The sequence below is a fragment of the Herpailurus yagouaroundi genome, unplaced genomic scaffold (assembly GCF_014898765.1).
Source record: "Herpailurus yagouaroundi ecotype Mexico unplaced genomic scaffold, PumYag 196, whole genome shotgun sequence".
NCBI classification, from domain to species: Eukaryota; Metazoa; Chordata; class Mammalia; order Carnivora; family Felidae; genus Herpailurus; species Herpailurus yagouaroundi.
Window position 1 is genome coordinate 8,317,491 of NW_024412427.1, and position 12,535 is coordinate 8,330,025.

The 12,535-nt window shown below is 56.1% G+C and overlaps 1 protein-coding gene across 3 annotated transcripts in view; it reads right to left on the reverse strand.

The window, feature by feature from the left end:
- VSTM2L (V-set and transmembrane domain containing 2 like) overlaps window positions 1-12,535 on the reverse strand; it is a 37,705-nt gene that overhangs the window by 10,814 nt on the left and 14,356 nt on the right. For all 3 annotated transcript variants that reach the window (XM_040447087.1, XM_040447088.1, XM_040447089.1), the window contains 2 exons: window positions 2,078-2,247; window positions 702-752 (listed from right to left, as the gene is read on the reverse strand). In XM_040447087.1, coding sequence (XP_040303021.1) covers window positions 702-752; window positions 2,078-2,247 — 221 coding nt within the window. The remainder of the gene's footprint in view (window positions 1-701; window positions 753-2,077; window positions 2,248-12,535) is intronic.

Genomic DNA, 12,535 nt, shown 5'->3' on the forward strand with positions numbered 1-12,535 from the left:
TCCCTTCTCCACAAAAACTGTCACTCCCTGAGGCCCCTGGGTCCCCAGATGAGGCCCCAGCAGAGTCTGGAGACAAGGAGTTCAAGCCCCGAAGACAGGCAGCTCAACCACGTCATGACCACCAGCAAATCTTTGACCCCTCTAAGCCTCAGTTATCCTACCTGGAAAATGGGCAAATGCTCGGCCATTCCCTACGGAGTTGTAGCACTGATAAAATGAGTCCATGCATAAGAAGGCACGGCCAGTCTTGAAATCTTTCGGCTATCGTTCCCCCTGCCCCACCTCACCCCTGGGAACCAGGCTGACCCAAGTGACCATGACATGCCATCACAGACAGTCATGATGGGCTGAAAAAAGCCAGCTTAGTCTCATTAGACCCTGTTGGTTCCCCAAATAAAAAATGCTGCTGAGACAGACACAAAGTATCCAGGATGCACCCAGCCTTGGCCCCGACAGGAGAGAATGCATCTTGTCTCCCCCTGTCATTTTTTGTGCCTGTCAGTCAATGAACTTGAAAGATCTGCGTCTTTTAAAAAACAGAACGAGGCCATTTTTTCCCCCTTTCTTTTTTTTTCTTCTCCTCCATCTTCAAGCCCAAGCTCCCAGCTGAACTGGACCCTTTCTTTCTTTCTTTCTTTTTTTTTAAATTACAGCTGTGTCCTCCATTAGAGCCCTTGCAAGAAGTCATTACCAAAACTCACACTTATTTTGGTGGCGTCCTTCCCTGTGTCTTCCTGCTGAGATGCTTTTAGCTGTGGGGAGGGAGCGGGAGGGGCGGAGAGAGCAGAGACAAGGCATTAGCATCATGGGGCAGGAGCAGGGGACAATAGCTAAGATTGTACCTACAGGACAAGTGACACTCTAGGCTCTGGAGCGGGCATCCCTCAGCTCTGTGCTGCCTCGGGGTGGGGGTGAGTCAGAGCCAAGGAAGATAAAGAGGGGGTCTGTTAAACCGTGCTGTGCATTTAGATATGTGGGGATTTGGGGATCTGAGGGGTGGGTCAGCCTGCCTGGTATGGTCTGTTGGAATATCTGTCTCTCCACTTGTGTCTCTGTCTGTGGATGTGTTTGCATTTTCAGGTGTATCACACCCCGGGTCATGTGTTTGTGGCAGATCCTGTCAGAGTCCTGCCCACATACTATTCCCTGCAGGCTGACCCCAGATGCTTCCAATCGCAAATACCTGCAAATCTGTGGCCAGGAGCTTCCTCTGACCCCCACCCCCACCCCCACCCCACCCCTGCACCGAGACCTCTGAGCCCTGTGAGGCAGGCTGGAAGTGTTGAAGAGTTGACACAGAGTTCAATACGTATTTGTGAACATGTTAGAGGCTGTTTCACGAACACGCGAGAATGTGCGCGCACGCCCGTGTGTGCACATGCAGGTCCGTAAACATTTACGTGTTCGTATGTCGAATGGGTGGGCAGATAGGCACGTGCTTGTATGTTATTTGCCTTGACCCAGCCGTAAGAATGGAAGCGTCTTAGGTTGGGTTCCCCCAGAAGCAGACCTTGAGACAAAGATTCAAGGGCAGTAAGCCCACCTGGGAGGGGATCCCAGGGAACCTGGATCGGTAGGGGAGTGGGTGGGTGAGACCACAAAGGGGAGGAAGTCAGTAGTGTGCCCCCGGCACCCCTGCGGGCAGCCGGAACCCACTCTTGCTGGGCACCTCAGGGACAGAACGCAGGGCTCTGCAGTTACCCCAGCTGCAGGCCAGGTTGCTGGGGGACGCGTCCTCCGGCTCCGTCAGTCATCGCTGGACTGCCTCGCTGGCCAGCAGGCTCTGTCGCCCAGAGAAAGCTCTCAGGCAGAGTTGGCGGGCTGGTGGCAGGTGCGTGCAAGGGCACCCACAGCGTCTGCTCCGGTGAGTGCGTGCGCGGGGACCGGGTTGCCCGCCTTGCCCTGTAACCTCTGGCCTCAGTTTCCCCGCCTGTACACTTAAGGGAGGGGCCCTGCTCTTTGGAGGGGCCTTCTTGCGGCGGCCTTCCCCCGTGCTCAGCCTCGGTGTGCCTCCTGCTCTACCCCCCGGGGCCAGGGTTCGCCCAGCCTAGCTCAGGTGTCACCCCAGGGGCGGTACCTGGTTTGAGGCCCACGCCTGCTTGTCGGTCCAGTCCCTGTGGCTCCGCACGTACCACCACTGGATCTCCAGCGAGTAGGAGGGGGAGCCACTGCCGCGGAAGGAGCAGGCCATCTCCACGTCCTCGCCCGTCCGTGCAGTCATGTCGTGCGGCGTCTCTGTGAACAGGGCTGTGTGGAGAAAGTGGGGAGGGGTGGCTGGGGCTCTGGAAAGAGCGGGGCCAGCGAGCACAGGGCTGGTGGGTCAGGGAGAGGTGGCAAGACTGGGAGCAGACGGGCGGCGAGCGCGAACGGCCTGGCTTCACGTGGGGCCCCTGGAGGAGCTCACTGAGGCTGGGCAAGGGGTGTGCAACAGCAGCTGGCAGGACGCGGGGATGAAGGGGCCGGTCCAGGGCCCCAAATGCCCCACACCGGCTGGGTCTCTATCCCGGAGTCCGTGGAGGTCACGGGACGCCCACCCAGGTGAGGGATCAGAGAAGGGCCGGGTTAGAAGACATGAGCAAGGAGGCCTGGGAGGAAGCTGCCGTTTTTGTTAATTCTTCCAGAGTTTTCTAGTCACCCCCGCCAGTCTCCCTCCCGGGTTATTCGCAACCCCAGCACCACGGGCTTGTAAAACCAAGTCAGACGTAGCCAAACCCCTGCTTAGAACCCACCTGGCTCCCCACCGCACTAAGATAGAACCCACCAGGGTGGGGTTTAGGGCTCGCTCCCCCACCCCCTCGGTCTCCTCTCTGTCCTCTGAGCGTGCCTCACTCTCCCCTCACTTTTGCCCTGACTGTACCCAATGCCTGGAATGCTCTATCCTTGGTCTCTCTGCCCAACTGGCTCCTTCAAGTCGCTCAAAGCTCAAACTTGGTCCCTTCAGAGCGGCCTTCCTTGACCACCCGGGGTAGGATCCCACCTCACCCCAACCTCCTGCCCACGCGGTCACAGTCACATATGTGTCCACGGCAGGCACTGCGTGACGAGCTCCTGGACAACAGGGATGTGGAACCCCCACCGGTTACGCAGCTCCCAGCACCTAGCGGGCGCTCTGCGCGTCCTGAATGGGTTGGACATTTTGCATCCTCTGACGGCCCCCAGGGTGCGGTGAGAGCCGCACCTGCCTCCTGTCCCTCCCAAGGCCCAGCTCCCCGTAAAAATCCCAGGGCAGGCAGCGCTCCTGACCCAGCAGGAGCCCTGCCCCCCCCCCCCGCCACCCCCACCACGCCGCGAGGTAAAAGAGAAAACAAATGCCCATTTAATGTGGCCCGTGCCCCTCCCCACCATATGTTCTGTCTCTCCTCTCTCCAAACGAATATTGTCCTGAGATGTAATTAGAATTCTTTCCTCTTCTCAGGAGAGATCATCTCGCCCTGGAAAGACGCCTGGCAACAAGCAGGTCACCCGGGGAATGTGTGTCCGTCAGTCCTCCCACCTGGTGCCCACCTGGCTGCTGCAGCCTGCCAGGTACGCCCCTCCCTGGAGGCGATGTGCCACCACCCAGTGGTCCCTCCTGTATGTCCCCTTCCCTGTGCGGCTTGGGGCAGGAGGAAGAGGGCGCCCTGGGCAGGGAGGTGGGGGTCCTGCTCGGGGTCACATGCCTCCTGCCCCTCCCCAAGATGCCAAGGGCTTTGGGAGCATCAGGACTGACAAACACCTCCGCCAGGAAGCCCCTGCCTTGTCTGCCCTCCACACAGGGTGTCCATGTGGAGCTCGACTCCAGGACCTGGGCTCAGATAAAGTCTTCAAGGTCCCTGATCCCCAAGGTCAAAGGTTTATGAGAGGCTTCCTGGAGGTTTCCCACATTCTGTGAAGTTTGGGAGGGACTGGCCGCTGTTCTATAAACAAAGCCTGTTTAATAAGAATGAGTGTTCGGGGAGGCGACTGGGTGGCTCACTCGGTTAAGCGTCTGACTCTTGATTTTGTCTCAGGTCTTGAGCTCACAGTTCGTGGGTTCGAGCCCCGCGGGAGGCTCTGCGCTGTCAGCTCAGAGCCTGGAGCCCCACTTCAGATTCTGTGTCTCCCTCTCTTTCTCTGCCCCTCCCCTGCTTGTGCTCTCTCAAAAATAAATAAACATAGGGGCGCCTGGGTGGCGCAGTCAGTTAAGCGTCCGACTTCAGCCAGGTCACGATCTCGCGGTTCGTGAGTTCGAGCCCCGCGTCAGGCTCTGGGCTGATGGCTCAGAGCCTGGAGCCTGTTTCCGATTCTGTGTCTCCCTCTGTCTCTGCCCCTCCCCCGTTCATGCTCTGTCTCTCTCTGTCCCAAAAATAAATTAAAAATGTTGAAAAAAAATTAAAAAAAAAAAAAACATTAAAAAAAATTTTTTTTAAATAAACTTAAAAAATATATATATTAAAAAAAAAGAATGAGTATTTCAATTACTGTGCACGTGCCCAGTGAGGTGTGAGGTGTCTTCACGTGCAGTGGGACTGTCCTTATTCCCACTGGGCAGGAGACAAAACCAGGCTCGGCCCCTGTGGCCACCCCATCCTCCCCGACAATTATTTTCAACTTGTCAGCCACGGTTATCTTGGAAAAACACAAACCAATCCCGGTTCGTTCTTTCCTCAAAACTTTTCCACGGTGTCTCCTCACTGAGGGCAAGAGCCGCAGCCTTTACCGTGAAAGACCAGGCCTTCCGTGTTTGGGCCCGTCCCCTCGGGTGCCAGCTTCTGCTTGGCCCCTGCTCATTCTGTTCCTGGCACAATGGCCTCCTTGCTGTTCTCTGAACATTCCAGTTGAGATCCTACCTCAGGACCTTTGCATTTGGTATTCCCTCTGCCTGTAGACTCCCACAGAGCTCCCAAGCTCCTCTGCTCCAGGACTCTGCTCTCCTCAACCCTGACCACCTCATTTAAATTGCGTCTCCCGCCCCAACCCGGTGCTTCAAATCACTCCTCCTTCCAACACATGATCGGTGCCTTCTGACAGACTTTCCGCAGTGAAGAAAATGTGCTATGGCTGAGCTAACCCAGAAACCACCAGCACTTGAAATGTGGCTAGTGCGAACGAGGAACTGAATTTTACATTTTATTTCATTTTAACTCATTTAAATTTAAACGTAAATAGCCACTTGTAGGTAATGGCTACTGTATTGGACAGCCCAGCTAATAAACTTATTTTATGTTTATTGTCTGCTTTCCCTGGCGGTGAGCACTGTGCCTGTCTCATCCACGGATATATGGAGTCCCAGCTCCTAGAACAGTGCCTGGCACATAGTAGGTGCTCAATAAATACTTAAAAAAAAATGCTTATTTAGGGGCGCCTGGGTGGCTCAGTCGGTTAAGCGGCCGACTTCGGCTCAGGTCATGATTTCGCGGTCCGTGAGTTCGAGCCCCGCGTCGGGCTCTGTGCTGACAGCTCAGAGCCTGGAGCCTGCTTCAGATTCTGTGTCTCCCTCTCTCTCTCCCTCCCCCGTTCATGCTTTGTCTCTCTCTGTCTCAAAAATAAATAAACGTTAAAAAAATATTAAAAATGTTTATTTATTTTTTGGATGGGGGGAGGGGCAGAGAGAGAGACACACACACACACAGAATCCAAGGCAGGCTCCAGGCTCTGAGCTGTCTGCACAGAGCCTGATGTAGGGCTCGAACCCATGAACCACGAGATCATGACCTGAGCTGAAGTCAGATGCCTGACTGAGCCACTCAGGTGCCCCTCAGTACATACTTCTTGAGTGAATGAAAGACCGGGTAATGGCGGAGCAGGGTCCAGAGCCAAGCGGTCCCCATCCTGAGAATCCTGGGCCAGGCCCAGCCCTCCTCACCTCCCCTGATGACAACCTGCCAGTTCAAGCAGGACTGAAGGGGGCCATCGTGGCCCTGAGCTGTGAGGAGGGGCTGAGAGGTAACCTCGGGGAGCCCCTGGCCCCTTGTCCTGGGACAGCTGGAGTTTGCCTTGACCCACACCCAGTATTCTTTGCAAGCTGGGAAGGAGGAGGGGTGGATCCAAAGCAGCCAGCAGTGGGATCCGGCTGCCTAAGAGACAGTGAGAGGACACAGCTGTGACCTCCTGCAGGTGCCACTGCTGAGCCACAGGAAGCAGATGTACTGGCCCCTTTCCCTCCTGCACATGGGGAAACACAGCTGCTAGGATCACAGACTAGGAAGGGCAGAGCCAGCCCTGAACCCCGGCCTGTGGGACTCCGCCACCACGCTTCTCCTCCGCCTAGACGTGAGTGAGCGCAGGAAGCATGTCTGGTCGACGGAGGAGAGATGGTTCGTGGGGGTCTCATTGGCAGGAAGGGCGGAGATGGGCTCTCCTTGGGCGGGGACTCCATGGGGCGGGGGCAGACCTCCATCCACACTCGCTCAGCCTCCCCTGCCCGCAGGCCCCGCCCACCCCGCCCCAGACTGACTGAAAGCCCAATCCCAGCCCACCAGCTCTTTGTACTGATCCAGGAAGCAAGGCTCAGAGAGAGTGGTGTCTGGCGTGGGGTTACACAGCAGCCAGGGAACAGGAAGGTCAGGCCCTGAGTCCTTGACCAGGCCCCCTCACCCCCAGTCTTGGGGGAAGACCCCGCCGCGCGGCCACCAGTCCCCGCCCCATCCCAGTAATGGTCCTCTAGAGGGCGCTGTCCAGCGGAAACAGCGCATGCCCTGGTGCTGAGACAGGTACAGAATTTTTAATTTTCTAGGAGCCACATTTGAAAAGTTAAAAAAAAATTTTTTTTTTTGAGCAGATGAAATTAATTTTAATCATGTATTTTATTTAACCCAAGATAGCAAAAAAGTTATTTCAACATGTCATAGAAATTATTAATCTTTTACATTCCTTCTTGTGCTAAGTCTTGGCAACCCAGCATGTACTTTACACGATTACAATACATCTCAATTTAGACGAGCCACATTCCCGGTGCTCAGCTGTCACATGTGTGGGATGTCCTGGCAGGTGGCCACCCAGTGGAACCTGGATTGGAACCCAGGCCTGATTTCCAAGGCCATGTTCTTCCCAGAGTATGGAAATTCTCTTTGGTTGCAGAGGTCTTTCTTAAAAAGTAACAGTCTAGGGGCACCTGGGTGGCTCAGTCCATTAAGCATCTGACTTTTGATTTCGGCTCAGGTCATGATCTCACGACTCATGAGGCAGAGCCCCACGTTGGGCTTTAAACTGACAGTGCGGAGCCTGCTTGGGATTCTCTCTCTCCCTCTCTCTCTGCCCCTCCCCTGCTTGTTCTCTCTCTCTCTCAAAAAAAAAAAAAAAATAATTAAACTTAAAAAAAAAAGTAGTCTAAAATGGGTTCTGCGGGACAGGCTGGGGAGGCATTTCAGCCAGCCTGAGGCAATCAGGGCAATCTTCCCAGAGGAGGTGTTATGCTCCCTACCCACCCCCCACCCTCCACATCCACAGGTGGGGCAGGTGGTCCTGAGCCAGGAGTGGGGATGGGCTTTGGGTGGAAGGGTGGATAGAAATCTGGCTCCCAGAACTCCTAGAACCAGGTGAGTCATCTGTGGGTGTAGCCACCACCTCCTCCCCCATAGTGACGCTGGTTCCAGGGTCTCTCCGACCCCTCAGTCCCTTCCAGGACCTGTCTTCAGGTTTGGCTCCAACCTCAGTGGTGAAGGGGGCAATGTGTCTGCAAGACAAGTGGGGAAACCAAGGTTCTGAGCATTTGAGGGCATAATCTGAGTCTCCCTGGTCACGGGCAGCAACACGAAGGTCTGTCCCCAGACCTGCCCCAAGGAGCCCCTGAAGGAGAAGCAACGTGCAGGTGGGTGCCCGGAATGCAGAACTGGAACCAGGGATGGAGAACTGAGCCTGTTTCTGCCAACAGACTGGCTGTGGGACCTGGGGAACATCTCTCCCCTTCTCCGAGCCTCGGTTTGCTCCTTTGTGCCACGGGGGTCAGTCCTGGGGTCTGAGAACCCCACCAGCTCAGACAATCTGAGGGAGAAGGTGCCCTGGGCATTGGGAAGGGGAGGGGTCACTTCCACTTGGGGGAGGAGGCACGTGGCAGCCAGGCCGGAAGATGGGTGGATCCTGACAAGCAGAGGCCGGGGGGTGGGGGGCAGGGCAGGGAAAGGAATGGTGTGGGCCAAGGCAAGGAAGAGAGAAAGAAATCCAGGGAGCTTTGTTGTTTTTTAAAAAGAATCCATATGATTTTTAAGCATCTACTCATGCCTAGCACTAGGCAGGCACTATCTCTAATACTCTCTCCTCTGCTCACCCCCATTTGACAGATGAGGAAAGTGAGGCTCAAAAAGGGGCCAGGACTTGCCCACGGTTCACACACAGCTGGGTGTTGAACCTGGGTCTGACCAGCAGTTGTGACTAAGACCCAGGGGCCCACCCGCCCCCATCAGCGTTTGGTTTGGATGAATCAGGAAAAGTTCAGCCACCAGGTTCCCTACTTCTGCATCCCACTTGGACACTCCCAGAGACGGGGAGCCCAGCTCCTCATACCCCCACTGCAGGTGGGCAGCTCTAACTGGCATAAGGTTCTTGCTTCCTAATCTGACTCCATGAGAGAGGATACCGCGTGACAACAATGCGGTAACAATGTCTAAGACATAGGGCACTTGCGTTGGGCCAGGCACGGTGCCATACTCATCTCGGACATTTGCTCGTGCTCCTGCCATGCTGCCGTGGGGGAGTGTGATGCTTGTCATCCCCATCGTGCAGGTGGGGAAGCTGCGGCCCGGAGAGGTCAAGGACTTGCCCAAAGCCACAGAGAAAGTGTGAACATTTGAACCCGGTTCTAGAGCACTCGAGAGCGGAGCCCATAACTTCTCGACCTTTCCCCTGCAGCCCCTCTTCCTAGTCCTCTCCCCCACCTCCTTCCCTCCAGGCACCCAGACCCCCTCTCGCCAGCTAGCACGCCTGCTGAGTTTGGGACAGAAAATCCATTTCTCCTCTCTGACTTCCTCCTGTCCTGAGCCCTCCCTCCCTGCTCAGGTAACTCCTCATGGCCAGTCCCCAGGGAGGCTGGAATAATTATAGATTTTTGAGAGGCTGCAATGGTGTTCTCCTGCCCCAGGGCCTGAGCAGGGCTGGGCTTGCTGGGCAGACAATTACAACGGGTGTCCACAAATTAGGATTCTGCAGGAGAAGGAGAAAGGGGCTTGATTGAATGCAACCTCTTCTTCCTTTCTGCTTTTAATTGGGGGAGCAATACAGTCATTAACCCTCAGCCCGCTTATCAGGGCATCGTCTGCAGGAAACAGCTCTGTGGCCCTGGCCTGGATCAGTGCGTTTGGTTTCTGGTAAAGGCAGAGGATCACCTGGAAGGTCTTGTCTGCCCTTCAAGACCAGGGCCTGACCTCCTTCCTAACCTTCCAGGCCCTGGTTCAACACATCTAGGGCTTGGCCTGCAGGCCTGGGTTTGAATCCTGTTCGTTCTACTACCCAGCTGTGTGACCGGGATAAGCCCCTTTACCTCTCTGAACCTCGGTTCTCTTTTTCAATTAAAAAAAATTTTTTTTCACATTTATTTATTATTGAGAAACAGAGAAAGACAGAGCATGAGCAGGGGAGGGGCCGAGAGAGAGGGAGACGCAGAATCTGAAACAGGCTCCAGGCTCTGAGCAGTCAGCACAGAGTCCGACGCGGGGCTCGAACTCACGAACCAAACTGTGAGATCATGACCTGAGCCGAAGTCGGACGCTTAACCGACTGCGCCACCCAGGCGCCCCCCTCCTTGCCCTTTTAATCTGCAGATCCCTGGTTTGAGGCTGCCTCCTCCAGGAAGCCTACAGGGACCGGACCGCAGGCCACCCATCAGTCTCTGCCAGAATGAGAGTCCCTTGAGGACCAGTAAAAGGATCTGCTCCTTGTCAGGGGAACCAAGGCAGAAATGGAGCTAGAGGGAGGCAAGGAGAGCAGAACGGAGAGAACCACTGTGGCCCCGAGGGTCCCCGCTCAGCCCATCTCGTGCTACGTCCTGCTGTGTCAGGGCCTGCTCGAAATCCTCCAGTGATGAATGGGTACACAAAATGTCGTCTCTCCATACAACGGAATATTATTCAGCCTTAAAGAGAAGGAAATTCTGACACGGGCTCCAACACGGATGACCCTTGAGGACATGATTTCGCTGAGCGAAATAAGCCAGGAGCCAAAGAACGAGCAATGCATGATTCCACTTATATGAGGCACCTAGAGCGGTCAAACTAGAGACAGAAAGCAGAGGGGAGGCGGGCTGGGGGAGAGGAGAATGGGGGGGGGGGAGGCGGTGCTTAGCGTTTTACGGGAGCAGAGTTTCAGCTGGAGAAGATGAGAATGTTCTGGAGATGGATGGCGGGGATTGCTGCCCAAAAATCGGGACGTATTTGTCACCCCTGAACCGTACACGTAAAAAATGGCCAAAATGGGTAAATCCGATGTTGTATAAATTTTATCACGGTTTTTTTTAAAGTCCTCCCGTGGCTTCTGGCCTGCCGCAGCGGTTTTCACACAACGAGGATTTCCCTGGACTTGTGCCCAGAATGCTCCCCACCCCCACGCACGGGACCCCCCCCCCACCTCGTTCAAACCTTTGCTTCCGTGTCACCTCCTGCGTCTTCCCCACCCTGTCTGTCCCCTTTCCGCGACTTCGCGCTTTCTCCTAACCATTACACTAACGTGCCGGTCTCTTCCGCGTCTCATTCGCTGCCCCTCTCCCAACCTGAGTGTAAGCCCTTCAAAGGCTGGAGACTGGAGCCTGTTTTGTTTCCTGTGGGATCCTGGCAGCCGCAATGACACCAGACACACGGTAGGTGTTCAGGGAACGCTGGCTGCTGTCGCGCAAGACATATACGGTGGCTCTGCCAGAAGGCAGAGAAAGGATCCCATCCCCCTGGCTCAGGGCCACCCGGGAGCTCCAGGAAACCCTCACACTCGGGGTGCCCAATGGGACACTCAGGGTCGGAGGCAGCTTCTCGGGCTGGGCATCCGAAGTCCGCAGCAGTGGCTCTGCTGAACCCCGGCCGTGGCCCCTCCTGCCTTTCCCTGTCACTTCCATGTGTCCCCCCTGGGCCGGAATCCCAGCTCACAGGTGGCCCTGTGCCTGGAGATGCCCTCCCTGCCCAGGCTGGAGCGGAAGTCCTCTTCGGGGCCCCTGATGGTCTCTGAGTCCTGTCCTTGCCCCCACCGGAGCATGTCATGTGACAGATACTAAGGCGTCTGTGTCTCCCCCAGCCTGGGAGCTCCCCCAGCACAGGGCCCCTGCACTGCCCAGCAGGGAGGAGGTGCTGTTAAGCATGTGCTGAAAGGGCGAGTGAATGAATGAATGAATGAATGAAGGTAGAAAGGTCAGACAGAAACCCAGAGAACTTAAGTTTGAAACTGTAAGGAAAGAAGCAAAACAAAACAAAGGAGACAGACATCTTTTGTTTACTGGGCACTTACTATGTGCCAGGATGGAGTTTCTGGGGGGGGGGACCGGGCCCACAAGAGCAGGGATAGGGACAGACAAATGGATAACGTGGACACGGCAACCCGGGAGGTCCTAGCCGGGCCCCAGTAGGCCAGGCCCCCCCCCACCCTCCCTCCTTCTGGCCCTCACGACCACCGGCCGCCCAAGCCCGGCTTGGCCCACGCGGGTCCTGCCAAACCGACAGGCGGGCTGGAGGCTCCCTGAGAGGGCCCATAAAGTTGGGATAGGAAGTGCGACCGAGAATGAGACGGGACAACAAATCAAGGCCGGCAATGCCAGAAAGGGCTGTGGCTGCTTCTCGGGGGGCCCTCTGCACCCTTGCGGCCCCGGGGACCAGCACCACAAGCCTGGGATCAAACATGGGATCATCTTTCCGACTGGAGGCCCACAACCCACCAGAAAGCTGATGTGTCTGACCCCACATCATCCCTCGGAGCGGCCCTGCCGGTCAGGGATCATCGGCTCTTTCCAGCAGCTCAGGGACTTTGAGGAGCTGGGATTCAGACTCAGGCTTTTAGGAGCCAAGTCCAAACTCTCCCCCTGTCCTCTGCTGGTGCTGGTACGACAGTGACGAAGATAGGAAGTTGGGGTGTCCACGTGAGGGCCCCTGGAACTCCCCCCACCACTTACCTCCCTCCATACCTGAGCCTTTTCCAGCAACTTAAGAAACAAAGCTCAGAGAACCTGGGGGCCATCAGGCACCCCCTGTAGGTGCCGCCTGTACACAGAAGCCTACTTCATCCTCCCAAGGACTTGATGAGCTGCTACTATTTACTGTCAGCCCCGTTTCACAGAGGGAGGTATGAAGATTCAGAGAGGGAGTGTCAGGGCCTGAGGTCACACCGCATGAGGGAACAAAGCCAGACTTCAGTCCCAAGGCTGCCTGCAGAATTTGCCAACCAGAACCTGGGTCGTCCGTCACTCGGCTCCTTTCCCCTTCTGTCCTTGGGGGTCGTTTCCAGACAGCCTGCTCTGTGCCCAGCTCAGCTGGTGGCCAGGACTGCAAGGGGTGTGGCACGGGGTCAGGAAGGCCCATGGCCACCTTAACTCCCAGCTGGGAGGCCGAACAGGGGAAAGGCTGCGGAGGGAGTGTTTAACGGAGCCCCAGCTCATCTGTGAATCTCACCT